This window comes from Gobius niger (assembly GCF_951799975.1).
Source record: "Gobius niger genome assembly, chromosome: 20".
Lineage (NCBI taxonomy): Eukaryota > Metazoa > Chordata > Actinopteri > Gobiiformes > Gobiidae > Gobius > Gobius niger.
Genome location: NC_136871.1, coordinates 15,221,880 through 15,236,787, shown reverse-complemented (window position 1 = coordinate 15,236,787; position 14,908 = coordinate 15,221,880). Strand labels below are relative to the sequence as shown.

Here is a 14,908-nt window from a genome sequence, read left to right as displayed (position 1 = left end):
ATTCTCCTTGATCGCTCCATGCTTTTCATTTGTTACTGCATTTTATTTGGAGACATTTTACTCAAAGCATTAGGTGAGTGCATGTTTGACCAGACGTTGTTCTCCTGTTGTATAATAACTGCCAGAATCACAGCGATATTTATTTAACACTGTAGTATCGCTTTCGATTAGAATGATCAATAATTAAAACATTTCTTTGTAGCTTTCGGCTTTGTTAATAAAAGAATAAAACCTTGACGCTGTGCTGTTTGTGTTTAATGACGATGACGAAACTGCGGGTTGCGAGTTCAAAAGTCTTTTATTGGCACGCGCTCAGAGAGTCACATTCAGCTGTTTGGGCTGGCAGCCTCTGGTATGCTCGGCCCACGTGTTGTCCGCAGCATCACTCAGCGTGCTGCAAAACAGGACCAGTAGATGTTTGTTAGCAACTGCATACACAGATACTAAATGAAGTCATAGAACACTGCTAAGTTTAACCGGTCGCTTTTAATAAAGGCTGACCAAATGCGCCTTGGACATGCAACGGTAACTTCCATTGACCTGTGCGCTGACCTTGCTGCCCGGGTCGCGGGTGCGCACGCGCAGCTTGTTGACCTGCGATTCAGCCACATCCGCCCTCTCCTCTGCATCGTCCAACTCGTGCTGCAGCTTTCTGTACTTGGACAGGTTGGTGTTGGCCTGCTCCTCCTGAACGCAACAGTCGCAGACACATTAGTCAATCGTTTACTGAACGTGTGTGAAAAGGATCTTTCAGGGGAACTCACAGCTTCCTCCGCCTGCCTCTTGAAGCCCTTGACTTTGGCCTGGAGCTTGTCAATGAGGTCCTGGAGGCGAATCATGTTCTTTTTGTCCTCCTCGGCCTGCATCCACAATTACAAGCTTCGTAAACATCGTAGACCGAAGCCTAACTTGCTGTATCGGTGCTCGCAGCTGGTTTACCTGGTAGGAGAGCTCTTTGATCCTCCTCTCATACTTGCGTACTCCTTTTTGATACTCCTGGCTTTTCTTTTGCTCAGCTTCTAGTTCACTTTCAAGCTCTTTGACCTAGTTATCAAACCACAAATCAACACACTGCCTTGTAAAGAACTGTCAGTGTAAATATAACTATGAAGTGTTGTGATGCCCACCCTGGCCTCCAGCTTTTGTAGTTGCTTTTTGCCCCCTTTGAGGGCAATTTGTTCAGCCTCGTCCAAACGCATCTGCAGGTCCTTGATGGTCTGCTCCATGTTTTTCTTCATCCTCTCCAGATGAGAGCTGGTGTCCTGCTCTTTCTTCAGTTCCTCAGCCATCATGGCCGCCTGGGTTCACAGAGCAAGTTTTGAGTTGCTTTGAGGGTTCCCTGTTCACTATAGGGTAACATTTGAAAAGAATTTAGCCCATACGTCAGTAATGGCTTTTTTGGCCTTCTCTTCTGCATTGCGACACTCTTGTACAGCTTCATCCACCTCGCTGGACAGCATGGACAGATCGTTTTCAAGTTTCTTCTTGTGGTTGATTAGTCCAGTGTTCTATACAGCAAAAGTATAAACGTTGATAGCATTATACAATACAATTAAAACACTTTGTTGTACTACAGTAGAAATTAACATCAGATCTCCATGTGTGCTTAAGTTCTGACACGTCATTGTATCACACGCTGCACATTTACCTGAGAGTGCAGCAGGTTGACCCTCTCCGTGGACTCCAGGAGCTCGTGCTCGGCCAGTTTGCGTGCGCGGTCGTTCTGCTCCAGCAGTGACCGCAGCTCCTCCACCTCCGCAGCCAGCAGGTTGTTCCTGCGCTCAGTCACCGCCATCTGCTCCCTCAGCTCCTCGTTCTTATGGAGAGTATCGTCCAGCTCCAGCTGAACATCCTGAGAAGAAAACAGAGTAGCCTTGTACTCCAATGCTACATGCTGCTGCAATAAATTAGGAGGGCTGTTGATGTATGCATGAAAATAAATATGATTAATCTACATCTAGGGTGACCAGAAATCCCACATTAAAAACTGGGACTGAAATGGGAAAGGCGGATCGAGCCAGATGTTGATGTATTTCTTTCTGTTTTCCTAAAGTCTAATTAAATCAGTTAAATGGACCAACAAGCATTGAGGTGATTAAAGTTTTGAGCTTTTTAATTGATTCAGTCGTGTTTGACGTAAACATAGCCAAAAGTCATTATTACCTGGGACGGAAGTTGTGTAATACTGGGACAAATCAACCGTTTTGGATACATTCATGGGAACATGGAACAGAGTACCAAACTGGGACTGTATCGGGTACATTGGGACATCTGGTCACCCTGTCTACATCCAGCAGATTATATTTCTCCTTTGACTTGCAGTCACAAGAGACCAAAGTTTTAGTTTACTCAGCAATATTAAAACAACTTTGTTCCATTGTACATCTACTGAATGTCTGAGAAAAACTTACAATATAAATGATATTTGAGTTCTTAGGGAAAGAACTGACAGGAGTTAACAGCTTTAAAAAGTAATTGAGGCTCACCTTAATTTGGACCTGCAGGTTGCGAAGTTGCTTCTGGGACTCTGCAGCCTGTCTGTTGGCATGGCTGAGCTGCACCTCCATCTCATTCAGATCACCCTCCATCTTCTTCCTCAGGCGCACGGCTTCATTGCGAGACTTGGCCTCTGCATCAAGTGTGGCCTGCATGGACTCCAGTGTTCTCTGGTGATTACGCCTGTACAAGACACAGAAGTCAATAAAATGACAACCTGAAATTATTTCTCTTAATTTAAAATATTGAATTTCAATAGATTCTGACAAGTGAAAAAACACCAATGGAACAATAGCAACATAAAAGAAATTTTTTTTGTACAAATCTACTTTTATCAAGAGCTTAATTAAAGAGATTTTGACTAGTCTGCGATCGGTGTTTTTCTCCGGCGTTTCTCTGTGATGCGCACCTCAGGTTGTCCAACTCCTCTTCCTTTTCTGCCAGTTTTCTGTCCAGATCTGCCTTGATCTGGTTCAACTCCAGCTGGATGCGCAGAGTTTTACTTTCCTCATGTTCCAGAGTGCCCTAAACAAATCGGAGACTTCACTAATGAGCAACCCTAGAGTAACTATGTTGTTAAATTGTACCACATGTCACAAGCAAATATAATTGAATATCCCAAATTACACAGACAAAGGAATCCTTACTTCAGCCTCCTCCAGAGCAGCTTGAATCTCACTCTTCTCCAGGTCCAAGCCCTTCTTGATTTTTTCCAACTCATGGATAGTCTTTGATCCCTGGCTGATTTGATCAGTCAGGTCGCCGATCTCCTCTGTTGAACATGAGTAGTGGTTAGTAGAGCCCAGGGGAACACACATCTCATCCACCCTCTTCAGAGGTGGTACCTTGAAGGTTCTTGTTCTCGCGCTTGAGCGTCTCCAGATGTTCCAGAGTCTCCTCGTAGGAGTTCTTGAGTTTAAAGAGCTCTGTGCTCAGGCTGCGAGACTCCTTCTGAGATGACTCCAGCTCTGTCTGACACTCCTCATACTTTTGCCTCCATTCAGCCAACACCTGCGCACAACACATTCAGTTGCTGGGACCTTGGCCTGTAGCTAGAAGCTGATGCTCCAAGCTCTACCTTGTCAAAGTTGCGTTGCTTCTTGTCCAAGGCAGTGGCCGCAGCATTGGATCTCTCCAGGTCAATGACCAAGTCCTCAATCTCGGTCTGGAGCCGGTGCTTAGTCTTCTCTAGAGAAGAGCATTTGGCATTTGATGCCTCCACAGCCTCCTCCATTTCTTGAAGCCGCACCACCAGCTTCTTCCTGAGGAACCATCAAAGCAGTGCATTATCAAAAAACTGCCATAAAAGTTCAGTCCCAAATACCATCTCTTAAGAATAAGTATAAAAAGACTTTAAATTTCTATTCTTAGAAACCTGGACTCACTTGGCCTCCTCAAGCTCCTCAGTTCTTTGAATGGCGTCAGTCTCGTACTTGGTCCTCCACTGAGCCACCTCCACATTGGCTTTGGACAGAGCCCTCTGCAGCTCGGCCTTGGTCTCTTGCTCCTCATCATACTGCTCCCTCAGGAGGTCGCAGTCATGGCGAGACGACTGCAGAGCATGAGCCAGGGCACTCTTGGCCTAAAGAGCCGCACATGTCAGTAAATACCTGCTGCTGTTAGAGTCACATCACTGTGTCTGGAGCTGACCTTGTTCTCCTCCTCCAGCTGCTTCTTGAGCTCTTCCACATTTTGACCAAAAGAGTTCTTGGCTCGTTGGAGCTGTGACACCAGGGACTCTCGTTCTTCAAGTTTTCTGGCAAGCTCCGCTAAACAGATGAGATTATTTAAAATATAACTCAACACTCAAGAAGAAATAGCTGATCATGTTGATAAAACGTTTAACATTTAAACCTTTTCTATTTGAATCATTCTAAGATATAATGCTTTATGTAAAACGATCCAGTAGAAATATGACACAGCATCTTTACTGTTCTGGTGAAGTGCAGCAATAAGAGCAAAGGAATGTGTTCAGGTTCTTACAGCTTTCGGCCTGAGCTCTGGCCTTCTGTGTGTTGGTCTCGCTGAGCTGCCTCTGGAGCTCCTCCACTTTAGCTTTAGCCTCATTCATTTGGTCCTCATACGAGCGGCACATCTTCTCAGAAGTGGCCTGCACAATACACATACATGTTGTGTTAGTCTATTGATCCTAGGTAAATATTTTAAACTTATAAACTACACTTTTGTTAATGTGTAGTAGTATTTTTGGCTTGTTGGCTTTATTAGACAGGACCGTTTATGGGGAAAAGCTGGAAAAGACCATTTTCAGAGCAGGGACTCAAACAGATGACGCTGAGGCTGGAACAATAGTGTTTGAAATGTCCAACTTTTGCTCTAAACATTTGAACATGTTCCTTCTTCTGACCTTGGCTTTGGACAGCTGCTCCACTGTAGAGGCCAGGTCATCAACTTCCATCTTGGCCTCACTCCTCTCCTTCTCCAACTTCTGCTTGACTCTCTGCAGGCTGTCGATTTGTTCGCTCAGCTCGGCCACACTGTCCGCGTGCTTCTTCCTCAGGGCGGCTGTGGTGGCCTCGTGGTGCAGCATGGCTTCGTCCAGGTCCCGCCGCAGCTTCAGGAAGTCAGACTCTCTTTTCTTGTTGATCTCGATCTGAGTTGAAGTGGCTCCTCCAGCCTCCTCCAATCGCTCGCTGAGCTCCTCCAGCTCTCGGGACACGTCTCCGCGCTGCTTCTCCACTTTGGCCCTGCAGGCGCGGTCGGCCTCCAACTCTTCTTCCAGCTCCTCAGTACGAGCCTGTAAGGCAACACCAGCGCTCAGCACATTTATATAAAAGGATTTATTTAAACTTTATATGGCACAGGGGTTTTTATATATCAGTTCTCACCAGTAGTTCTTTTATCTTCTTTTGCAGCTGGTTGACCATAGCTTGCTCATCCTCAATTCTCCCACTCATTTCATTAATGTCAAAGTCTTTTCTGGAAAGAAACAAAATTATATGGATTATATATTATATTATATGGATTTTCTTAGCCTTCTTCTTCTTTCTTTATTTTTACTTTTTCAGCTTCTCTTCGAGTTGCTGCTTATCGTTCTCCAGGTCCATGACCGACTCCAGGGACAGTTTCAGATCACCCTCCAGCTTGCGGCGAATCCGTTCAAGGTCTAAACGGATCTTTTTTTCCTGTTCCAGGGAGCTCTCCAGCTGGTTTGGAAAATAAGAAAGGGCATGGTTAGAAGTCACCAGTCATTTCAGTTCTGAAAGATGTGAGTTAAACTCACATCGTCCACTTGCTGCTCCAGCTTAGTCTTGGCCTTGGTCAGGGAGTTGACTTTGTCCTCCTCAGCCTGCAGGTCGTCCAGAGTCTGCTGATGGGCCTCTTGAAGAGCTTTCTTTTCTTTGGTCAGTTTCAGAATGGTTTCATCCAGAGCTGCCATTTCTTCTATAAGGTTTTTCACCTATAAAGGTTCAGACAGTGCATCACAAAATGTCACTTTCTTGTTTGTTTATTTTTTTGTTGCACAATTTGTCCAAAATAAAATAAATACATTTATAAAAATATAAATTCTACTTTTTAAACACAAAAAAATGTTCGTACCTTGTTCTCAGTGGCATGTTTCTCCTTTTCCACTTTGGCCAAGGTGATCTCCAGGTCATCAATGTCCTTCTTCAGCTCAGCGCACTCGTCTTCCAGCTTGCGCTTCTTGGCAAGAACGTTAGCGTTCATTTCCTCCTCATCCTCAAGTCTCTCCATCAGCTCTTTGACTTTGGCCTCCAGCTGGATCTTGGTCTTGATGAGCAGGTCACATCGGTCCTCTGCGTCAGCCAGATTGTCTTGCTCCTGCGTCACATGATCGAGAACAATTTTTATGTTTAATTCAATAGATCCAGTTGTTGATCCACAAGCTTTGAATAATAGTACTAGCTTTACTATATTTGCTTTCACAAAAAAACAGGATTTTTAGTTCATAAATGTTATAGATACAAGTATGAGGCCAAAATAGGTATTGTACAGTGAATGAAACCGCACTAAAGTGGCTCAGAGCAAACACGTGTGGGACAGTGCATGAGTGTGGCGTACCGCCTGAAGGTGCAGAGACAGGTCATTCTTCTCTTGGGTCAGGCTGACCTGCCGCTCCTCCAGCTCCTTCCTTTTCAGCTCCGACTTTTCAAAAGCCTCCTTCAGTTTATTGAGCTCTTCCTTCAGAGCAGCCAGCTCCTTCTCTGTGGCAGCGCTCTTCAGCAGAGGCTTGATTTTGAAGAACAGTTTCATCCACGGCCAGTGCTTAACCGCGTTAAATGCTCGAATGTTCCACTGGATGATCATCAGAGCCTGCCTGTAAGAAGCAAAATAAAAACAAAATGATAAATTCATCATGATTTTATTTACTTATATATATATATATATATTTCTAACTTTCCTGGCTTTTACTAGATGGAAGACCTGTTTTCCATGTCCAAAGCTTTCTTATTAAAGGTTTGGAGTAACAGGATGAGGTTGCAAAGGTCAGATGGATTTATCCTGGACTTTCCCATTTATATATTCATCCGCTTGTCCTTGCTCTTTTGATTTTTTGGCACAACTATCCTTGCGGTGCAGCTAATCATACACCCAATGATATTTCATGGGTTCCAAAACCAGGTGCACACATTGATTTAGCCTCTGTCGCCCTAAATATGGAAACTCAAGGACTTTGTGTGATCGGAGAGAGATTGAGGGGTAACCTTTGCGAGTGAGAGAGGGTGGGGAGCTGACTGCATTTTTGACATGACTCCACGCTGTGTGCCTCTCTAAGGTGAGCATGTGCATTTATTTAGGAACCGAAGCCCTCTGTCCAGCCGCGGCCTCTAATCCTCTGTCACCCGCCACATATCCCGCCAATGCACTCGCTCAGAAGTGGAGGCGCCGTGGACAAAAGGGCCCAGGCTGCGGGGAGTCCAGGGAGGGTGCGTGTATTTTTAGGGTGGGCCCGAGCAGCAGCTGCCTCTTGACACATGTCACCACCTGGCTCTGAGGACACCGTCAGCTTTGTCTCATTTAAAGTGTGCAGCGCAGAATGGACTAAACCTACAGTGAGTCTTATTAACAACGTGGCCACACACACGCCTGCGGACCATAGAAGGGAACACACACGCTGTGCACACGCCGATAACACTGCCCGGCCAATTCCAGACAAGCTGTAGCAGGGAGTGAACACTGGGGTATTGGGTGTCACACAGAAAGACTGGCAGCTGATCAAGTTGCTATTGAACCTGTCACAGCAAACAACTGCAGTTTTTTTAATAAACTCTAATACACTCATCTCGTTGTGTAGCTATAGCAGCGCCAACTGCACAACCTTTTTCAGGTAATTCTAGCAGTTTGTCACTTAGTAGTCACTAGGATTTAAAAATCTGATGACATTGCTCAGTTTGTCAGTGGACATGATGATTAATGAACAGCTTCAAAAGCATCACATTAACAGTTAATTAACAAAGAGTGACTTACAGTGAATTGCATGTTGTTATTCTTAAATGCAAATGCTGTAAATGTCTAATCTAATCTATTTGAGTAATAGGTAGTAGAACTCCTTACTCTCTCTCTGTCATCCTAAATCGCTCGAGCCTCATGATCTTCCCTCGAGCCACAGCCTGCAACAGGGTGAGGACTTTGGCCAGGCGCTGATCCCTCAACTCCTCGAGGTGACCCAGCAGCCCTGCTTTGAAGAAGACCTGCAACGCAGCACAAAGGGATTATGTGGTTTCAAACAACGGCGACTTTCAGACAGGGCGAGTTTCTGGGCTCATACCTTGGTGTGTCCAAACCTATATTGGTTGTGATCGATGTCTAATGAACCGAGCAGCTTCTCACATGCTTTTCGACTGTCCACAAACTTATCATCAGGGATGGCTTGAGGGTTTAAGATGCGATAACTGAGTGAAAAATATGTTCAAGAATAACATTAATAATGATCTGACTAATTCATAAGTAATACAAAACAAATCATTACAATGTTATTATGACATTACACATTATTATAATTATAATTAGGGCACAGACAAAGGCAACATGTGGGTCTTACCGCTGTTTGAACTCGGCGTAGAGTATGCGGTTGGGAAAGCCCTTCCTGCAGATTCTGATACCCTCCAGCACACCGTTGCAGCGCAGCTGGTGGAGCACCTGGAATGGGTCCATGATCCCTTGAATGACACAGTATTGTTTTCACACATACTGTCTTCTCAAGCTACAGACTCATGTGGTGTGGTACTACCTGGAGTCTTGGTCTCATTCGGGATGATACAGCGGACAAAGTGTGGCTGCGTGCTTCGCAAGTTCGTCATCAGCTTGTTAAGGTTTTCCTGAAAACATGAAAAGTGAAGAAACTTTTAACCGATAAATGTAGTTGTAATATATGTGTGAAATATACAACCTTCACATGCAGAAACAAGCATACAATTCATCACTAAATATAGCAGCAATTTTTATTTATAGTAAATCATCCTTTGCATTCTTTACATGCTTCCTTCAGACAACTCTTGGAGTAAAGTGAAGGGAGACAGCACAGACTTAAAGTGATGTTCATGTGATCATTGCCCTAAACATCACTGCAAGTCTTAACGGCCTCCGTCCCATATGTCCAGAGATCAGAGCTACTTCCTTGACCGGTCCCAAAACAATGCAGTAATCTGCTCTTGTCCAGCCATGTCTCACCTTATGAAGCTGAGACACTGTCTGGAACGAGGCTGCCTTCTTCCTCTTCTCCTTGCCCCCTGACTTGGCTTCACCTGTCGCTGTTTTAGTAGATTTATCAGTGTTAGTATCTCTGTGGCATTCACATGATTCAAACACCTTTAACTCTTGTACCTGTGTCTGAGACAACATAGTTCTCATACAGTGAAGCCAGCAGCTTATTGGCCGACTTCTGAAAACATGTTACAACTGTCTCATTGAGGGGGTCTTTGTTTTTATCCAGCCAACCAGCAATGTTGTAAGGCACCTGCAAACCAACCACAGGAGAGTATTGCAATATATTGTGTTTACGCATATAAAATATTTTTGAGCAACTGGAAAGCTTTTATCTCACCACTCCAGCATAATGCACAAGTTCAAACTGGGCATCAAATTTGCGCTTCTTGTCCGGTCGTGGCTTTTGGAAATTGGGTGACTTCCCAATGTGATTGTCGTACAGCTTGGCTTTAAAGCTGCTGTCGGTGGCCTTTGGAAACATGCACTCCTCTTCAAGGATAGACATAATTCCAAGAGGCTGCGAGGAAAAATGTAGTATTTTCTTACAATAAAAAAAAACTGAAATGGTCTTTAGATAAAATTAAACACTCTCTACACAAATGGTTAACTTTTAAGACAATCATGTTAAATGTGTCTATTCCTACATTACCTTTTCAATAAGATCAATGCAAGCCTGAAGGTCAAGGCCAAAGTCAATGAAAGTCCACTCAATGCCCTCCCGTTTGTATTCTTCCTGCTCCAGGATAAACATGTGGTGGTTGAAAAACTGTTGCAGTTTTTCATTTGTGAAGTTGATGCACAGCTGCTCAAAGCTGTTGAGCTACAGAAAAGAGTGACAGGAAGTATTAAAAGCAAATAGGACAGAGATATATTAAACATAACGTAACCTCCTTCACTCACATCAAATATCTCAAAGCCAGCAATGTCCAGGACTCCTATGAAAAACTGGCGAGGCAGCGAAGTGTACAGAGTGCGGTTAATGCGTCCCACCAGCCACTTGAACATGCGGTCGTAGGTGGCTTTGGCGAGAGCGCCCACCGCATAGTTGACCTACACACACAGCCCACAGATGTCATGTAGGGATAATATCGGATCATGATACTTAAAGCAGAATCAAACTGTAAATAGATAAATAATGTTGTTCAAGAGCGATCCCCAAACATAGGTAAATATTTTAGATAAATTTGAGGTAGATACTTTATGATTCTTTTAACATTTGACAGTTTCTCTCATACCGTTAGAAAATGTGTCTCAATGGCTCTGATATTGAGTGATCTACTTAAAGAATGTGAATCAGGGAAGGCGAACAACATTGTTTATTCAGTTCACAGTGTTTACAGAATAATGTAATTTGTTGCTTACCTGTTCGACATTCTGTCCCTTTACCACATACTCATTGCCCACCTTCACTCGAGGGTGAAGCAAACCCTTTATGAGATCAGCTGAACTGACTCCCATTAGGTAAGAGGCCTTGTCTGCACCTGTTCACCACAAAGGACGACGGTCAATGCACAGCTGGTTCAATGGAAAAGTTAGCCAGGGCTTCATACTTTCAGTGCCGTCAGTCTCCGCCTGTTCTTCGCGCTGCTTTTGCTTGAACTTCATGTTGCCAAAGTGCATAATGGCGCCAACTATTTTATAGCAGCCATACTTCTCATCAGGCAGGAAACCTAGAATATCCATGGCATGCTACGAAGAAAACAAGTGATTTTTTTTCTTGCAGTATTGCACAACATTATTATAATGTAGCTAACAGTGCCTACATCAGTAGCCATGAGTTCCTGCCCATCATCCATGTTCTCCACAGTGGTCACTCCTTGGGAGCAGAAGTGGTAGTCATAGGGGTTGGAGGACACCAGCAGCATATCTGCATATTAAATGATATTAATTAATTAATATTTGTTTACTTTGAGAGTGAATGTCATGATATAACCGTGTAGTGACCTAAGAGCTCAGGTCTCTTCTGTGACATGATCTGGTAGTAGATGTGGTAGCTGCGCTCCCCAGGCTGCTGAAATATTACTCTGGATTTTTCCAGAAGATCTGAATCAACAGAAATATTGTTATGAAATCAAGTAGCATATGAATTTACACCTTTGACAAACTTACATATATCAATGTCAGATGAGGCCAGTTTCCCAGTTGGGCCAAAGTGTATTCTGATAAACTTGCCCTGCAGGACGACAGAAACATAAATATCCATAAAGCAGTGGTACAAAGCCGATAGCTGCGCATTAATGTAAACCTAAGCTTACAAAGCGAGATGAGTTGTCATTCCTCAGTGTTTTAGCATTTCCAAATGCCTCCATCGCCGGATTCGCCTCAATAATCTGGTCCTCCAGAGTCCCCTAATAAAGACAGGTGTCATGTCAGTTTCTGTTTAGATGTAGTCATTGGGAGGACGAGCATGAAACCTACCCCTGTTTTAGTGGCAGGACCGTGCTGTAATGGATAAAACAAATAAAGGTTACAGTTGAAAACATTAAAATCGAAACAATAAACAAAATGAGGTGATGGTTGTTAAAGCTGTAATCAAATAATAAGATGCAGCAAATAGAAGGCAGGAATCACGCCACAACTTCAAGAAGAAAAAGCCAAAGGGAAAAATCATGAGTAAAAAAAAAAAAAATCACGTGTTATATATTATATGTTTTAATAGATTTCCAAAAGTGAAAATGGTATGAAAAGGAGAACTGAAAAAACGGGGAGGCAGAGTAATGTGGCTGACCACACAAAACATGAGGGGAAGGCTCAAACATGAAAGGTCTCAGAGACAGGAATATAAGACGAGGTTTTTAAGGGAACATGATACCTGAGATCAAAAATGAAAACAAAAATCAAATCAGAAAAAGCCAAAACTTGAAAAGGGAAATGGGAAACAAAAAAATAGAGGATGCCATTTTGGCCTTACTCCTTTCTTAGCAGTTGCTTCCCCAAGAGCTGCCACAATGGCAAAATACTGAATAACACGTTTCGTGTTGACAGTTTTGCCAGCACCGGATTCTCCGCTAAAGTGGTGTGGACATGAAAAAAGGCAAAATCCGTCACAAAACTAGAATAAAAAGTATGTTTAAAAAAATACATATATCAAACAAAAAAGCAAAATAGTTTGTGCTGAAACACCTGTGTGTGGTGGGTTAACATAATAATAATGATGATATACTCATAAAGCTTATTACTTACGTGATGAGCATGGACTGGTTCTCACGATCTAGAACAGAAACAATACTGAACTGAATGTGCAGAAATAAATCTGTGAGACAATGATCCTGTGTTTGGCTTTGATACAGGCTGAGGCTCCTATATTTTGATAAACTAAATGATGTGACCAAAACGAGAACAGCTAAAGTTGTATCATATTTGCTGAACGTTACTCACTGCGCAGCATGTCATTGTAGGCACTGTCCGCGATGGAGTAGATGTGCGGCGGCGACTCAGACCGACGCTTCCCTCGATACGCAGCCACTACCGGGGCCGTGTACACCGGCAGCCACTTGTACGGGTTCACCGTGACGCAGAACAGTCCTGAATACGTCTGTTCACATAGAAACACAGTATGGAGCACAAGTCCGGTCTCACTATCACCATGTGTGGTTTTCAGCTCACGTAGATCATCCAGGCCGCGTAGCGCCGGCGCAGGTTGTTGAGCACCGAGGCCTCGTTGAGGTGAGTGAGCATGGCCATGTCTTCGATCATGTCATACTTGGGAGGGTTCATCTGCTGGATGTCCGAGTCCTTCACGGTCAGCGTCTAAACGCACGGCACAGGTAAATCCGTGGCGTCATTAGTATTGTCTTTATTGGGGTTGAATTTACCTTCCCGTCTTGAGTCTCGACGATGACTTTGTCACCGCTGCGCTCCTTGATCTCGATCTCGATGTAGGCCTCCTTCTCATCGGGGATCCACGCGCGCTTCTTCCCTGCAACGGCTGCTTGGTTAGGCCAGACACAACTGAAGAATGAATAATATCTAAAACATTTTTAATAAAGAAATCTTAATAATGGCCCACAACAAAAAGCGGAAAGACGTGACAAAAAACTGCGCATCAATTTCATTTTGTTTTTGAGCAAAAAGGGAAAACTAAACCCAAACCAAAACCCACCTGCATCTTAACCACAGGCCTCAGAAACTGTTCACGTTTAGACTGTTTTAAAATCACTGAAGACAAAGTTTAATAAATACTGCAAACCCGGGCCTATAAATGTAAATTGGTTTCTTAACGCAAGAAAACAAACATATTAACATGGACCTTATATTTACAGTTATTCATAATGTAACTGCCTTCATTTTACTTTCAAAAGTGCACTTTAATGTCTCCTGTGTCTGTCTCCTGTCAGATCATGAGCTTACCATCAAATGCGAGGATCTGCGCTGCCAGCAGCTCTATGTCGGTTTTGCGTAAAAACGGCCCAGCCTCCCCAAACTCCTTAATGTCGAAGCGGGACATGGTGGCTTCTCTCCGGGTTCAGCCACCGGGCACACACCACTGGACTCACACCACTGGACTCACACGGGGCTCGCGGAGTGACGGGACGTCCTTTGGTAAGAAAACAAAGTCAGCAGTTGGTTTTGGATGGAAACTAGTGTTAACGTCAAAATGTCCACAAGTGATGAACGAGTCGCTGTGAGAAACTTGTCTCCGGTCAGTGTCCGTCTACTGTCTGCTACTGGAGGAAAGCCTCTGTAATGAGCCTCGTAAAACCTACCGAAGTTTCCACTGACCCCCGGACCACAACCAAACAACAGCCCCGTTAAGAAGTTGCCTGCTTTATAGTGAGACTCTCAAGGTCACGGTCAGTGGACATTTGTCTCTTATTAGCATATGCCACCTCCTCCAACGCCCATTGGTGCCTCGCACCCGTCTCAATTGACACAAAAGGAAAGCTACGTTTTTGTCATTGCGCTAAACCCAAGGCGGCTATTTTTGTATCCCAGTTATTTTGTTCACTGTACACAGTGCAAGGGAGAGGGAGGGATAGGGGCTTAATGGCAGCATCCCTGCAAATTCTTTTACTTTGCAACCACTCATGCAGCATATCATCAAATCAGTTGACCACTTGTCAGGAAAATTCCGACATTTCTTTTTAGCACTGTGTGTATTATTTCAGTATTTAAACACAGCTACAGTTTATGTACACAGTATTATATTAATAGAGAAATGCGGCCCACACAATGGTCTGAAACAACTGTGTGTAAATCTATGCACTCTGTCTTTTATAATGTTTTTTTCTTATATCGCCATAGCCTTCACATAAATATGTGGTTACATTTAGATGACTTCTATCAGGCTTGAGCTCTTGGTACAGATCTGTGGCTCCGGACTGACCTTCAGAGTGAGGGGAGAGTGCAGTGCAGGGGGAGGGGCCGGGGACCACAGTTTCTCAGAATAGACAAAGCCAGAGTCCTGCATTCCTGATAGGGAAATTAACAGTAAGTGCTAGACTTAAACTTAAACTTTTTTTTTTAATGGGAAACCCAACATATCCTCCCATAGTGTATATAAACAAAACCTGAAAAATTAATCAATTACAGGTTTATATTCAAAAGACAAAACTTAACATAGAAACACAATTCTGTGTGGATTTTTTATTTTTATTTTTTAAAGGTGAAATTGTTGTAGAGGGCACTTGCGATAGTTAATTTCTGATTCTTATTGGCATTTACTGTGGATGAGCTTACAGTTTCAGTATTTCTAAATAGATAACAGTTGATATTATTGAAAGGA

The 14,908-nt window shown here is 43.5% G+C and overlaps 1 protein-coding gene across 2 annotated transcripts; it reads right to left on the bottom strand.

Annotated features, from left to right (window-relative positions):
• Positions 1–36: 36 nt before the first annotated feature.
• myh7ba (myosin, heavy chain 7B, cardiac muscle, beta a) lies at positions 37–13,630 on the bottom strand (the record flags this gene model as incomplete). Of its 2 annotated transcripts, XM_079578237.1 has the most annotated exons (42): positions 37–687; positions 765–860; positions 940–1,044; positions 1,128–1,298; positions 1,383–1,508; positions 1,649–1,852; positions 2,487–2,679; positions 2,906–3,021; positions 3,144–3,268; positions 3,342–3,507; positions 3,575–3,758; positions 3,882–4,078; positions 4,147–4,265; positions 4,480–4,606; positions 4,862–5,251; positions 5,343–5,433; positions 5,515–5,660; positions 5,738–5,914; positions 6,055–6,297; positions 6,538–6,793; positions 8,032–8,168; positions 8,246–8,369; positions 8,519–8,636; positions 8,708–8,795; positions 9,148–9,221; positions 9,301–9,433; positions 9,521–9,700; positions 9,833–10,003; positions 10,084–10,233; positions 10,546–10,664; positions 10,734–10,872; positions 10,947–11,050; positions 11,128–11,226; positions 11,293–11,356; positions 11,439–11,531; positions 11,602–11,625; positions 12,095–12,191; positions 12,367–12,394; positions 12,562–12,718; positions 12,790–12,933; positions 12,999–13,102; positions 13,534–13,630. In XM_079578237.1, 42 exons carry the CDS (start codon positions 13,628–13,630, stop codon positions 487–489), a joined length of 5,877 nt encoding a protein of 1,958 aa, XP_079434363.1. In that variant the 3' UTR covers positions 37–486. The 2 variants fall into 2 exon arrangements, with proteins under 2 accessions (XP_079434363.1, XP_079434362.1); XM_079578236.1 differs by lacking the exon at positions 11,602–11,625 and having other exon boundaries at positions 9,148–9,227.
• Between the last annotated feature and the right edge of the window lie 1,278 nt (positions 13,631–14,908).